The following is a 15,935-nucleotide window of genomic DNA, read 5'->3' as shown; positions in this document are numbered from 1 at the left end:
GAACTTGTTTGCTGCTCATTTAATCGCTCCTTTAAGTCATGTAACCAGTGTTCCATTAAAGTAGCGAGAAATAAAATCTTAAAGGTTAGACGTTCTTTTTCACTATTCTAAAAGTGTTTTCCAAATGCTTTTACATTCTTTAAGCAGGAGTTTATTTTGATTCCCAGGTTTTGAGTTTAGTCTGTAAGTTGGCCAAAGAAAAATACCAAAGCTTATATTTTTTCAGTCAAGGGAATCAAGGGTTTGTTTATAAAAGCAAGTTCAGCTTTTATAGTCTAACTATATCATTTTGTTGACTGCTGTCCCAACATGTTGATCCACTCAAACTGTATTTAATCTTTAATCATTTTTTATTCTGTTCAAGATTCTGATAAAAATACTTGATTCTGATTCTGTCTGAGACCAGCCTTGACTTTTTTTGTAGAGGCTGAGGGGGAGTAGTACGTAGTAGTATGTAGAAGTATGTAGAATAGTGTGTTATTTTAGTAGTATATTATGTCCATAGTGTAGTATGTTGTTTTCAGTTATGGCCATTCTGGGCCTATTTTATATGGATGATTTTTTTTTTACTCTGATGTATGTTACAGAGTGCAATCGGTAGGCTTTGTCAATTATTACATAATTGCCCGATTGCAATTATTTAAGCTGACCACAATTTATTTACACATTTGTTAGCCTTTCAATCATGTTTGTATTACAACAAACAGAATGTGAAAATGTATTAAGATGGGTCATTGGTCTTAACAAAAGTTGCAGCTCCTAACTGAAATATCACATCTGATGTCAAATGAGGTTATTTGAGCTGGAGCCAAGTCTGTCGTTAGTTGGGAGCTATTAAGTATCTATAGCTGGAAGCAACATAACTAATCAGATGATTTGGCCACTTTAGGCTTATACTTTAATAGCTACATAGAATAAACAAACACAAATTACTTCTAACTTTTTATATGGCAGTTAATCTGCTTATATTTCATGAGGCCTTGAACTAGTGAGTGGAGAGGCTTCTCAGCTGTCAAAGTGTAGGAGTAGTAAATCAAAATGCAACTTTGAACTTTGTCAGTGTCAGGATTGTGACATTTATTTGTAACTGTTACATGGCATGATCTGTGGTCAGACATGATCAGTCTCTCACTCGCACTCTATCCACTTGTTCCACGATCAAGGGTAATGTTTGTTTTGTGACCTTGGATCAGCCTAAACATTGATTTGTGTGTGGTTTAGGGTTTGCTCAGAGACCTCATTTTCATGCTCTGGCCCTTCAACAATCCAAACAGGAAAAGGCATCATTTAAGTAATTATGTTTAACGAACAGTGAGAACAGAATGGTCTCTGCCTCTGGTGGTCTACAGTAATGGATTTCAAGTCACTTTTCTTCATTGTCTTTCCCATTAGAAGTGTGTTTGAGTACTGTAACTCTCATCACAGTGCATTTAGCCAATAGTTGGGGCTGCAATCAACACACAGGAACTTACTACCTAAGGGGCTCCATAATGTTCATTAGTGATGTATGTATAGTATGACATGTTGGCTGCAGCTGGTTTTATCTGTGACCATGTACTTAGATCTTTGTGGATGTTGGGACATTTAAATAAAATAAAAAAGGATATAATTCTGTGTAGCTACAGCAGCATTTAACTACAGCAATACAGAAGTCAATAGAAACGCCCCACTATGGAGCCCTGCTGGCGACATCCTGTATAAATAACAATAACACGAGGGAACGAGATCCTAATGTGTGGCCATGACTTGGTAAGGCATGGGAAGGAGTTCGTGCCTTATTAAACTGTGGTTAAGGCTTAATTTTCTCATTCCAAAGCCTTAAGCTGTGTCTTGCATTAGGATCTTGTTCCCACACCTTACTAAGTCGTGGCCACACGTTATTTTTATTTATGTGGGACATCACCAGCAGGGCTCTGTACTCCAGAAAGACAGGAATGCAAACCTGCCATCCTGAACCCACCTTAGCTTTTAGGGTCTCTCTCCTCTCAGGCTCTGACCTCGGTCTGACATCCTTAAAGCAAGTCTGTCAGTCCTGTCATCACTCTCTGATTAGGCACGTGAGTTTGGTCCATCAGGTGAATGACCGGTTGTGCGCGTGCAGTCCCTCAGCACTGGTCAGCCTCTGTGGGGCTCTGAGGGATACAGAAGTGATATAAGAGCTGGCGGTCGAGGGCAGTGACACGGCTTCACCGTCTGTGAAACGTAAACAGTCGGACTTTTATTGACGAATCAGTCCTCCAGGAGCTGCTGTCCTGTCTTTTTTCCTTTCATGTACTAGTTCTTTCTTTTCTTCCCTCTTTCAGCTCATGTGGTCATGGCGGCGGCCCCGCTCTGTCTGTTGAACCGCTTTCTCCTCCCCGGTGTGCGGCCGGTCTCGCGCGTCCAGCTCACTTTGTTGTGTGGTAGCTCGCGGAGCCACAACACTACCTCAGGTGTGTATGTACGTGTGTGAGTGTGTGTTTGTGTATGTGTGTGTGGAGCAGGTAGAGCCGCGGGAAACCACCGTCAAGTGAAAGTGTTTTACCTCCAGCTCAAGTAGAAAAGTAGAAAAGTCACCTCCTGAGCTGAGGCAGAAGTTGTCTTCCTATTCCAATTTTACCGTTCCACCTTAAATGGTGCGGCAGTTACGTTCTGGCGTCAGAATCTAACTGCTGCACCATTTAAGGTGGAACGGGAAAATTCGAACCAGACTCGTCCTCTTGAGCAGGAATGAAAAATTAGCTCCTGTCATAAAAACAACTACAGTACTGAGTAAAATAACTCAAAGGAAACTTCTTATCAGCATAAATCCAGCATCTGTCAGCCCAGGAAGTTAAGTTTGTAGCGCTGTTCTTCTCTTTTTGTCGGGTTTTTGGTCGAAAATAAAAGGCTCGAAAGGGAGCGGTGTTAGCAGTAGCGAACAGCCTGAGTGCTCTCAGTAAAAGAGGTGAATTAAAGGAAGGAGAAAGGCTGAACCGTGTATGAGACAGTTCGACTCCTCTCAAACATGCTTTGAGCATGAGTGACTATATCGTTTGAAAATAATCAGAAAATAAAAATCCGTTTAAATTCGACTCAAACACGTCAGTGAATGAGCACTAACGTTAGGCTACCCAATCTCTGGTGTGTATAAATTATCTGTGAGGCTAGTCTGACGGTCCGGTCTGGGTAAAAATAGCTGTAAACGGTAAATGACCGCCACTGAGCTAAACTAGGATGACTCTGTGGTAATATTTGGGAATTTCTATCCGATTCGCTCTGAGAACCACTATAATCATCTTTTTAAAACTTTAACTGTGTGCAGACTCAGTATTTGACTGAAGGATGTGCTGTTTCCTCACACTGCCCCCGCGTGGTGTGTTGTTAAAATGATTAGCTAATTGTACACTTGAGTTTTCTCGTGCTCTCAATTGGCCGAGTTCAGTCCAGCGTGCGTTTAACAAACAGTGACCTGTGGTGGACGAGTTTAAATCTAACACGACTTTTTAGTAAATCCAGTATCTGTCCGCACAGGAGCCGACCTGACAGACACACAGCAGAGCTGGGCAGTAACTAGTTCTTTTTCTTTAGGTTCATGGACTTGTGTGCAGGTGTTAGTAAACTTTTGATGGACTTGCACTTTACTGAGTATTTTCAAATGAGTCCCTTCCTGCCAGGCAGAGGAGGAAAAACAGCCTGGTTGTTCCCTCATTCTAGCAGCAGTATGTCAAAATGTTGACTGTCTATGATATTTTATATACACATAAATGCTGACTTGAGTTGAAATACTGTTATTCACTTTAGAGAAAGTAGTTATTTAGAGCAGTGGTTCCCAACCCAGTCCTTATTTTTGCTCCACCCTAACCAGGGTTATTATAGTCAACTAACACTATTTTTAAAACGAAAACTAGCAGTGGACAAATGTGCTTATTAAATGAAATAAAAATAAAAACCATTTAGTTTTCAAAAACTAAATCAAAACTATAATGCCCACTGCAAAACTAATAAAAACTAAGCAGAATTACTGAGAAAAAAAAACTTTAGTTTTAGTTTTGTCAGTGCTGAACGAGAGTTTAGAAGTTTGTTGGTGTTTGTTTTAAGGAAAGCTGGAGCCGAGCCGAGCTGAGCTCAGTCTGTTGAATTCATTTAATTCCACGCTTATCAAATACCTACTGTCACAGCTGTTAACCATCATGCTCTAGACTAAAACTGAAATAAATAAATAAATACTAAATTACATCTATGACTTTACATAAATAAAATGAAAACAAACTTTTAATGAACGCTTAAGACTAACTGAACCTAAACTAAAATTAAAAATTAAATAAATGATGATGAAATGAAAGACTAAATATAAATAAACACTAATGAAAAATGAAAAACTATAACCCTGAACCTGAACTCCCATCGCTTAGGGATGAAGGAAAAATGTGGATTGTCTGCGGAAATGCTGATCTACAGAAAATAAATCATCTCAAGATACAAATATTCCATTTGTATATTGAATAAGTCCATACACATTTGAGAAAATATCTCTTTTATGAAAATAAGTCATTATTTTGATATCATTTCGAGATACTTCACAGCCTAAAAAGGAAGCTTGGGGGGGGCATCCCCTTCACTGGGCAGAAATGAACGTGCATACATTCAAGTACATTAGAGAGGAAGGTAATGTACTTTTTACTGTTTCAATTTTTCACATTTAAACCTTTAATCATGTAGTGCTTAATTCTGAAGCTCTTTTACTGTGTGGTTCAGGGTACATGTCTTATTTAATCAGTGTTTGTGTAAATGGTTCAGGATGTTGAGGCCTCATACAGTGAAAGTCAGACTGATATTGTTGTGAATTAGTGCTACAGTAATGATCTGTAGTGTTTGTATGTAATATCATACTGTCCATGTGTAGCACTTATACACAGATATACTGGAGTATATTCATTCTTATTGCTTCACAGCATTATGTAGAGTAGTTCTCTGTTAAAGTGAAGGCCAAAATCAAAATTAGAATTAAAAATTAAGATCAGTTTTGCACGTGCAGTGCATGTGTCTCCTTACAGCAGCCACAGTCAGGAGTAAACTCCAACACTGCTCAAGTTCTAACACGCTCATCTGCTCCTCAACTCATCCCTTCACCCCTAATCTATGCCAAATATTTATCTGTCCTCAGGGCGATTGTCACTTTAAAACAACTTATCAGCAACCTTAAATGCACTTTTCCTGTCCACTGCTAACAGTGCTGGGTGATTGGCCTGCTGGATATCCAATCAGAGCTTTCGTCTTTGTTTGTGTGTACGTTTTAGACATGCTCTGTGTGTGTGTGTGTGTGTGTGTGTGTGTGTGTGTGTGTGTGTGTGTGTATGTGTGTGTGGAATGCTCCTAATTTGATCAGGCATCAGCACTGACTGTAGAGATCACATGCACATCACGTCCAGCAGAATTCCTCCTAAATCAAGCGTATGTGAGTGAGCGCGTGCAGACGTACGAGTGCACACTCATGAAAGTGTAAAGTAGGTCCAGCTGAACAAAGTTCACCTGGCCAGCAGCCTTTTTTAACATTTTAGTTGGGGGAGTGATGACGTTAGGAAATCTGTTTGTCAGTAAAATAGATAAATGACAAAATGATAAGGTTTCAAGTGTTTCATTTCATAAGAAAAAGATTAATGTGAAGAAATGAGTACGGCTCCGTACTGAGCGTGTCTCAACAGCAGCCAAAAGATAACAGTGCCGGGGTGGAAAAACTACAGAAGATTATACTTAAGTGAAATTGTGGGTACTGTATCTAAATGTTACACAGGTAAAAGTGGAAAAAAGGAACCACAAAGGAGTGAAAGAAAAAAAATATGGACAAGTATGTAAACAAAAGTGAGATAAAATGTGCAGCAGCTGAACTGAGAGAAAATTCTCCTGGCCATTGAGGTCTGTATTTTGAAAATATGAAAGAAAATGTGAAGAGAAACAAGTATGTTTTGTATCTAGGAGATTTAATCAAGTACATATTCAGTTTTTAATAATACTTAAGTAAAGTACGTATACACATATATTCCAAAATAATCCTTAGGTACAATACTCTTTACAATACTACTTTTTGGGACTGGTTGGGACTACTTGTGACTACTTAATGTAGTGACATAACCTCGAATTTAACAGAAAAAGGAAAAAGCATTTAAGTTAGGTTTAATTTCAAGTATTTTTTGGACTATTTCTTTTGGCTGTAACTCTGAGGATTTATGAGGTTTTGATAAGATGACAGCAGTATGTTGGTAGTCAGTACATCAGTTTTACCAACCCAGTATTAGTATTGTTAGTGAAATACTCATTGTCTTTTCATAGTTAGACAGCAGAGGGCGCAATTGTCCACTTTAAAAATACTTGTTCAAACCACATCACTAACTGCAGACATCAGTCTATCACGAGTCTTTACTGTCTAATATAGCACTTGCCCAGTCTCACAGTGCCTGTGAAATTTGAGGTTGAAATCTGGCACTGCTCTAGGTATTCCAGGCGTAAAAGAGAGGACTCTGGTTGCTGTCAAGCCAGATGGGGTCCAGAGGCGTCTGATTGGTCAGATCATTAAGCGTATGGAGCAGCGAGGCTTCCAGTTGGTGGGTCTGAAGATGCTGCAGGTGAGTGCTTCGTCTCAGTGCCTGAATGTTTGTCTATGAGTACATAATGGGAAATTTCTGTTGCTAATGGTAATGAAATGTGCCTGACATACTTTTGAGTAGTGATCGTTTCCTACATGTTTCAGGTGTCTGAGGAGTTGCTGGCACAGCATTATGCGTCTCTTCATAGAAAACCGTTCTACCCCAGCCTGCTGCGCTATATGACCTCAGGCCCTGTGGTTGCCATGGTGAGGGCCAAACTAACAGCTCTCTGCAGTAAAACAACCACACCCAAACTGCTGCCCTCCTACCTCATTTCCTCTCTAGATAAGCACTGCATAGACAACAGTGAAACCCCTCTAGACTGTGATCCCCAGTCCAGCCTCTTACACAATCCACTCAATAAATGGAGAAGAGTGGAGAAAAAGTAGTCATCAGTGTGATGATTAGACCATGATGGCCAGGAAGATGACACGCTCTTGGTATTGGCCAGAGTTATCATAAAGGTGGAGGAGACAGTTCATTGGTTGAAAAATGAATGGGAAAGTAAATAACACTCAACATGGGAAGGTCCTGCTCTTCCATAAATTAAAAAAAAATAATAATAATAATTAAAAAAACATCTCTACATTATTTGAGCGCAGTAGCTGCCCTTTATGTTGCATGAAAATGTCTTGATGAATGAACCAGTAGACATGCTTAAAAATTAGTTGGAATAAAATCTCTTTACATTAACTTACAATTAAAGTAAATAACATTTTTCCTTTTCCTGTAAAGTTTCAATTTTGGAGACGTTTTTTTAATATTTTGATTGTTTAGTTTACATTGAATTTCTGATATAAAAATGTGGATGGAAAAGATAAGATGCCTAACACACCAAAGCGTACGGTCGCCACAGTCTACATAATCTGTAGATGTTCCTTTTATATGATTGTACTTTACCTTTGCTATGAGCCTAAATCAGCTGTCCTCTGAAGTATTATTACACTTTGCTTTGTTTCAATCAAAGTATTTATCTGACTGCTTGTTACCACAGTATTTTTTTTTACTTTAATTACATGAACTGATGAAACTTTTTTACAGTGTATGAGCTAAAGAATTTAGCTAAATTATTCCATATATTATGCTGAAATGGCTTAAAATTAATGGAAATTTGTTTATCTGAGATCACTCTTTTCTACCAGTAGGGGCTTCTGCGTATGTTTGGTCAGGAGTAGTTCTAAATATACAAGCACTCTCACGCACAAGAAAAAATGTATTTGATTAAAACGTGCACCAGTGAGGTTTACACATGAAACTGCGCATTAACAGTTGAAAGATGAGACCCCTGGTCTTTCGTGACTGAAAATTACAGGCCAGGGGCATGGCTAAGATGGCCACTGAGTGGACAGACCTTCTAATAAGGACTTTGTATGGACCTAAACATTACTGCTGTTTTGCAACATGTTTTTAGAGACTCCCTCCTCATTCAGTACAAGTCTGCAGAGATTTGTAAAGGCCCTCCTGCTAAGTTAGAAGTAGTCATGAAGTAGAAGCAAAGAGTAAGGACGGGAGTTCCGAAAAAAGGAGCCAATTCTCAGATTCCAGGCATTTTGCAATCGAGAGTCAACTCCAAAGCTTTGGAATCAGTTTCACAAAGTGATGTTCAAGTTTGCCCACACCAACACACACCTGGACTGTGTTAAAATATTCTGCTGTCAGTGTTTGAAAAGTGTGTCCTTCCACAATATAAACATCAATAGTCCAGATGTATCTTACTTAAAATTGTAACAAAAAGTTGGCTTACAGTCAAACATCACCAGTGCTGAAACATATACTAATGGTGTGAAGGAGTTCACAGAAGAGAATCAGGTACAGTTTAGGAAGCACCTGTTAGATAGCCAAGTTAATTTAACTCTCTAAAGACAAATAAGTCATATCAAACTAGCATCTTGTGTTCTTGAGGAACAACCGATGGTAAGACATTAAGTTAATATGTTAAGATCTTTTGTCATTCAATCATACCACCATCAATCATAATGTGTTATGAATTTCCATCATTTCCTGTTACTTGGAATCAGAATTGACGTCAATATTTCTGGAATTGAAAAGCTGTAGGTAAAGGTTCAGATGACTTCATTACATCTTTCCAGGTTTGGGAGGGACACAATGTAGTGAAGTCCACACGAATGCTGGTGGGACACACAAACCCAGCGGAAGCTGCACCTGGAACGCTGAGAGGAGACTTTAGCGTTCATGTTAGCAGGTATGTATACCACACGCACAAACGTACACTCACAGCCAGTCTACGAGAAGGGGTGGGTCTTTTCCCTCAAAATGGACCTTTTTTATTACAGGCACAAGGTAACTTGTGTAGGTCAGCCTTTAACCTGATGCTACTGTTACACTGTTAATCACAGCAATAAGCCAGGCCTGCTTTTCTCCCCTATCTCATCCAGCGCTTCCACTACCATTGAACACTGCTATGTATGAATTTTGGTGCTTAAATATCACTATATATTTAGCGTATGTTTCCTATTTGCCAGCTTCTTATTCAGATTTTCTGTTTCACCTTAAATGGTTACATTTTGATGTCTGTTGATGCTGCACCATTTTTAAATTTAAATAAAAAGCTGGTGAATACCGACTTCAGCATAATTTTTTTTGCAACTGATTTGATGGAATGGAGCTATCCACCAGCTATTTTGAACAGGTAATAAAATAAACTGAACTAGCAAGAAAGCTGTAGTTGAAACAGACCCACTTTCTCTTCTTTATTTTGAGAACAATGGACCTATTCAGACGACACCTGACAGTAAATAAGTAACAAAAAAATTAAAAATTGTTAGATTATTTTATTAATGATTGATTCATTGAACTATCAGTAGGCACAGTATTGAAAGTGCAGTGTAATTAGATGATTTGTTATTTATTTATTTTTGTTGGATTTTTGTTTAAACAAACATCAATCGACCCTCCCTTGGCTACACCCAGGCACTCATAGTCTCAATTCTAGCCTGACATGTCAATAAATATTTGAAATCTGATACATACATGAGTCAAACGTTTGAATTTACTTTCTGGAATGTAGTTACTGATCATTACTGACAATGTTTTATACAATAGAAGTTTATTTCAAGTAATTACAGAAGATAAACAACATGCAAAATAAAGTGTTAGAATCTACAAATGTCTCTACATTCCTCAAACTAGCCCTCCCTTATCTTAATAACCCCTTACATATCTTCCCAGACAAGTGCTTTTTGGCTTTAGACTGGAATTTTCTTTGGGTGCTGATTTAATTCAGAACTTTCTTCTGTGTTGTATTAATGTTTGCAGGAATATTGTGCATGCATCAGACTCTGCTGAGGTGGCACAAAAAGAGATCTCGCTATGGTTCCAGCGCTCTGAGCTGATTGACTGGGAGTGCTGTGACCATGGCAACATCTACCATCCATGAGGGACTGGCCTGCGGAAAGTGCAGGCGCCATAAATTAGCACCCATGCTGTATGCGTTAACGTGTGAGCGAGGACCACAGTTTAAATGCTGGAGCATTTAAGCAAACGCATAGTGGGGCTTTCAGTTCATTACTTGCTAGTAGTTTTAAAGGAATTCAGCCTGAAAACATGTTTTGGAAAGTAATATTAAATTGCTGTAGTATTGTTATGCTACACTGTGACAATTTTTAAGTATATGACCAGTTTTTTTGCTGAGTAATTTTGTGGTATATAAAAGTTTTGGAAAGTAGAGATGTTTGAAAGTTAAAGCCAAACACAATTGATGTTCCTGATGTTTCTTATAAGCAACATTTGGACAGAAGCAGCACTGTGCAGTCATTCTAATTAGAAACACCTACTTACATTCACTCGCACATTACTGTAATAGCAGCTGTGAAAAACTGTCTTTTGATGTTTTTCAAATAGTTAATAATTCAGATAATTGTGTATGGTGAAACTGTTTTCCTCCCAGAAATGAATTGCTTGTTCTTTTCAACATAATGAATGTTTCATGTGATCTACATCGAAGGGCATTCCATAAAATATCTCAAATCTGTAATTTTATATTTGATTTCTAATTGTGAAAATGGTTTGAAAGATGACAGTCAGTATTTCCCAGTTGTGCTCAAAATGGCTGTGCAGGACATTAGTGGTCAGAAGATTTGTTGACTTTAGAATAAGTATAGTCGATAATAATATGCTATGGTGCTCCAAACTGGGACTTCACTATAAGGAATCAAAACGGTGTGCATGGAATAGTCCAATAAATGTTTAAAAGAATTAGTTGCTGTATTTATTTAACTTGTTACAGTTTTTAAAGATTCACACACTGAATTTGGTCCAATAAATTATTGTCCATACTTTTTCAGTTTTTTTTTAGTTTTTGTACAAAGACAAAATAGAAATTTAAATGGACTAACAAATTAACTAAGCAAATAATAAATAGTTATATGTCAGTTTGCAGATATGCTACATGTAAGGTTTTTCTTTAATACATTTAGTTTGTGTAAGGGGCTAGGATAAATTCATGAACAGCTCATAAAAAAGCCTGAATTTCATATGATGTATGATAATTATGTATGATAATTGATATATAAAGTATTGTTCTAATGGCAGTACCATTTAAAGTTTGTTTGCATAAGTCAAATGGGGGAGGCCTCTAAAGACATAAGGCCTTTTTAAATAAGTAATCGTAAATACATATAAAAGACATTCTTTCCAATTCAAATTCAGTTTGTAAACTGAAAAAAAGATTAGAGCCCTACCATCATAAAGTTGTTGAAAGCAAGTTATACTATAATCTTTCCATCCCAAAACAGGTTGGTTCTTCTAGGAGATGCTAAGTCAAGATTGTTACACAGAAGGGACAGTATAGAATTTTTGAAGCTGTGCCACTTGATGTCCTTCAGAGTTTTCAGGGTGTTATTAATGACATAGCCTGTTGTAGTGGGCTGCATTGTCTTTCATTCAGATTCAGGTCAAAAAATGAACCACACAGTGATTTTTACAGTCAAGAACATCCTTTTATTCAATCAGTTAAAGGTTCTGCTCTTTTCAAACTGTTTTTCTTATTATGGAAAAGAAATTGTAATTAACACATGCATTTCACCATGAGCTCTGGAGGGTGTGTCTAGAAAGAGGGCAGCTGCTTTTAGGGTAAGTGAGGAAGATAGGGGCTGGGCTAAAGGCTGCTGGGGTATCGATCTACTTCTAAACGCATCCCAATGCCCTACACACTTTAAAAACAAACTCAAAAGGAAATAGGAAAAAAAGAAATTTAAAACACGGATGGTCGGTGCCAGGGAGAGACAGGGCTCTGTGAGAGTTCTTTCCACAACACTATGGCTTTCACGTACTCCCATCTCTCTTTATCATGGCTGATACTGCTGCTGGCTTCATGTACTCAGGAAAAGTAAAGGTTTGCATATTTACGTGGGAAACAAGCAGGCTGAAACACTTAAGCCTGAGGTTGATTTTGCTGGTGGAGATTCAAGGCGTCTTTAATTGTCACTACAGTCCAGGTCCTGTGGCGTGCAGCATTTAGGACCGCATCACTTTGGTCTGAGGGCTTGGCTCATAATCGTAGATGACACTGGGGTTTTGGTCGGGATTTCCGTATTCTTTTACTTCTGAGTCCATGCCTCGCCCTTGGCTGAACCATTCCGTTATAAGGTGCTTAGTCATTTCAGGTATTTTTTTTTCCCCCTCAGGCGTTTAAATAGCTGGTCTCGTACAACCACTAAAAAGGTGCATCATCCATGTAAATTCTCAACACGGCATCTTTGCTGCCTAAATACGCAATATTGACAAAGATAAAAACAACACCAAATTTGGTAAAAAAGAAAAAGAAAATAAATAGAATCAAAACAAGAGTTACAAACCTAATCTATCCCAGCAGCCCAATTCGTTCCCTCCACCCGTTCCTATGTCAACCAGTTTCTTCCTCCACTGTGCTGGAATCCTTTCTCCCTCATCCACCCTTCGATTGGACATCCCGCCAGAGCCCACTGGCGTAACTTGTTCACTTACATTAACTGTTCAATGGAGAAGCTGAAGAGATCGGTATGGTATACAATGTGAAGCATACAGACAAGAATAACATGTGAGCTAACTGCATTCTGCTCAGACAAAAGTTTTTGCATTTTTTTTTTAAAAACCCCTCCATTCAGTGAAAATGGGGTGGGGGGAAGGAGATGGTTATGCGACTACAGACTACTCCAGTGTCCAAGAGAGGCAGAAGAGTACAGAGGAAGGAAAAGCAAGACAGAAAGGACTTTTTTTTTGTCTTTTTTTTTCATTTTTCTTAATTATCAACAATAAAAAGAGGAACTAAGTCACACCAATTTCCTTTAGTACTATATATACTGCTTCGAAGAGCTCGAAGAAGGAGAGAATATAAGAGCGGGTTGGAGGGGGGGGCTTTTCTGAGACGGGCACTCAGGATTACAAGATGGAGTCTGTGAACAAAAGGCACTTTTTAGGGACAACCTTTAAGATGCTCTGAGTCTAACACTACATCACGAAACAAATATTTAGAGTAATTTACAGTGGGGACCAGGAGGGGGGGGGGAGTTGCTGGGGGAGAGGGGGTGGGGTTCACCTTGTAACTCAAAACATTTTCAGCTATCGAAATATTGTTCAGATTGGTTTCCACCAGTGCTTGGCATGAGATGGGAGTCTACTAATCAACTATAGCTACCATTAAAGAATTCACATCACGTCTCCACATTCTCACACGTTTATTCACGCTTATTTCGGCTGGTTTCAAGGGCATTCGAGCTATTTCGCAGCATCTCCCAAGAAAAGGGAAGATCTTGTCATTGAGTTTGAAAATGGTTGAAAAATTCTATATACAAAAGCCAACAAAGCACTAGCTTTGAGCGGGATAATGTCTTCAACAGAACTGACTAGGAACTGTCATGGTTTGTAATTCATGTGACACTGGGCCACTCAAACCAAAGGCGGCTGCCAAATGTAAATTTCTGCTGTTTCAGCATTCAGCATTTTTCAATTTAAGCATTCGCTTTTCAACACTTTGTACATATTTGTTGACACTGTAGATTTGATCCACCCTCTATAAGAAAAGGTTGGGAGAAAAATGCCTTTTGTCACAACCTCGACTAAAATGAACCCCTCCCCCTTTAGTAAATACAAAACAAGAAATAGAGTAATGCATGTTTTTTTTTCCTAAAATTTGCTTTATGATAACACTTGTTTTTTTCTTATTTATGTATAATAGAGTCTGAATGTACTTTATTCCATAAAAAGCACCAGTTTCATTTAGTGATATATATTTTGATGTGTTGCAAAACTGTTTCTTCAGCCCTCCCAAGTTTTGAGAACAAATTATTACAAATAAACATTAGAAAAGCAAAAATAAAAGGAAAGATTAAAAAACAATTCCCAAAACTTACAAAGACTTCTTTTTTTTCTCTCCGCCCTGTAGTTTAGAGTCCCGGACCTTTTGGACTTGAAACGATAATAGAAGGATTTTTTTTCTCCCCTCTTCTTTTACACCCTCTAACAATCTAACAGACAAACACATTTTTCTACCCAAGGCATTGCACATGGCTCAATCAACATACATTATTTTTCAATTACAAATACTTCCCATCCAAACACAAAAAAAATTAAAAGCCGTATCTTTCTCCTCAATACCACTGCTACTGTTTCCTATAGAAATGCAATTTATATAGCTTTTTTTTCATGGACTTTTCTTGTTGGACTTTTCTTGTGGTGAGTATACAACTAGGTATTGGGACTGGTACTTCTGAACAAATGACTAATTTGTTAAGATGACTCATGACTCTGTCATACTTCAGAAAATAACTAGACTGCCACTGAGCTTATTACGCAAAACAAAAAAATGTATATATAAATATATATGGATATCTCCTGTATATATAAAGATGTCTGTGATTAGTGAGCTGTCACTTGTTTCGCTCCAGACATAAAAATTTCTCCCTCCTCTATAGCTTATATGTGAGAAAATAACCTGAATTCATGTTGAACAAATTGCATAATGGGAATACAGAGGCACTTCCATTGATTAGAAAAGAAAAGACCATCGCCATCATAATTCTCATTTAGCAATGCTAGTTCCTCTACCAAGCTGATGACATGGCCATCTTCCGGCAACAATGCTTCCCTGCAGTGAGATACATGGTCAGGCAGTCCAGTTATTTTTTGAGGTCATTGATTAGAGTTGATTGATGAAATTGATGCTTTTAAATCAAGGTCATTTATGGCAATTTCAGAATGAATATCTAAAGGCTGATTAAGATTGCCCTATTTAAAATCAAGGCTTCCCTTTATAGTCAATCAGTGGAAGGTGTCGTGTGCATTTGCATGTCTGTGTGTTTCTGAGGCCGTGCTCTGAGCTGTTAGCCTTCCTGAAATGTGGCCGAATTTTTAACGTTGGTTGAGCCATGTCTGATTAAAATTTCCACCAGATGCCCTGCTCCCCCTGTGCATAACTACGATATGTCCGACATTCTTTTGCTCCGCAGCATGGCCTCGTGTTCTTGGAACACGGCCGTCTGGGAGTGTAAACAGTAAAGTAAACTCAAGACAGAGAGGAAAGGGTGTCTCTGGGCTGTCTCTGCCAGCTGTTAAAGTTCTTTAGGACTTTGAAGACGCCTCATTATAACAATAACACCAGGAGCTTCGTACAAGTTGTCCTAGAATGTCTCGAGAGACAAAAAGGCATAGTAAGGATGTCTGATTTGGAATGTTCGGCAGGGTAAAGAAACAAAATACTCGCTTCTAGCTTTCTGACTTTTTTTCCACTGTGACAATTTCAAAGCATCAGCTCAGAGTCATGGCAGTGAATGTGAGTGTATGTGTGTGTGTTTGTTTGTTGGGATTGGCATTCGCCCAATAGGAGTAGTGTTGGTGTTCAGTTGGCACTAAGGGCGAATAGAAGGCCTGAATTTGACTCTTTTTAATTGGACCGATTCCATAGGTAGTTTTCGTCCAGATCAAAATGTGGGGCAACGATGCGTTTGTTTCCCTACACCGACATATAAAGAGAATGCCCCAAGAAGGTGGACTTATATCTGACTAGCTTTAGTGTGTGACGTCCACTGTCCTGTTTTACCGCAATAGATGTGCAATTTTTTATCTCCACCTATCCCATTTTCAATAGTGCACGAGAGTAGTGTTTTATTTTCCGCCTTTTTGTAGTGCAATACTTTAGCTTTTACTTGGTTGTTTTTTGATTGTTATTGTTAGCTTGGCTGTTAAAAGGATGGGCAATAGAGACCAGTTTCTTTACTGTCTTCTGACTACATATGCTGTCAGAATGGGGAGTATTAGCTACCTTTAGCTTCAACTCTGCGCTGGAAGTCAGTACATTTAGCGTCTCAATAATTTGACGTCCCGTTAGTTACTAAAACC

At 38.4% G+C, this 15,935-nt stretch overlaps 1 protein-coding gene across 1 annotated transcript; it reads left to right on the top strand.

Annotated features, from left to right (window-relative positions):
* The first annotated feature begins 2,041 nt into the window (after positions 1-2,041).
* nme4 (NME/NM23 nucleoside diphosphate kinase 4) lies at positions 2,042-10,817 on the top strand. Its single transcript, XM_036589747.1, has 6 exons — positions 2,042-2,202; positions 2,304-2,432; positions 6,451-6,581; positions 6,707-6,808; positions 8,693-8,805; positions 9,879-10,817. Exons 2-6 carry the CDS (start codon positions 2,315-2,317, stop codon positions 9,997-9,999), a joined length of 585 nt encoding a protein of 194 aa, XP_036445640.1. The 5' UTR covers positions 2,042-2,202; positions 2,304-2,314; the 3' UTR covers positions 10,000-10,817.
* Positions 10,818-15,935: the final 5,118 nt, after the last annotated feature.

The sequence above is a fragment of the Colossoma macropomum genome, unplaced genomic scaffold (assembly GCF_904425465.1).
Source record: "Colossoma macropomum unplaced genomic scaffold, Colossoma_macropomum, whole genome shotgun sequence".
In the NCBI taxonomy this organism is placed as follows: domain Eukaryota; kingdom Metazoa; phylum Chordata; class Actinopteri; order Characiformes; family Serrasalmidae; genus Colossoma; species Colossoma macropomum.
Note: the sequence above shows the minus strand (reverse complement) of the source record. Positions and strands in the feature narration are given on the sequence as shown.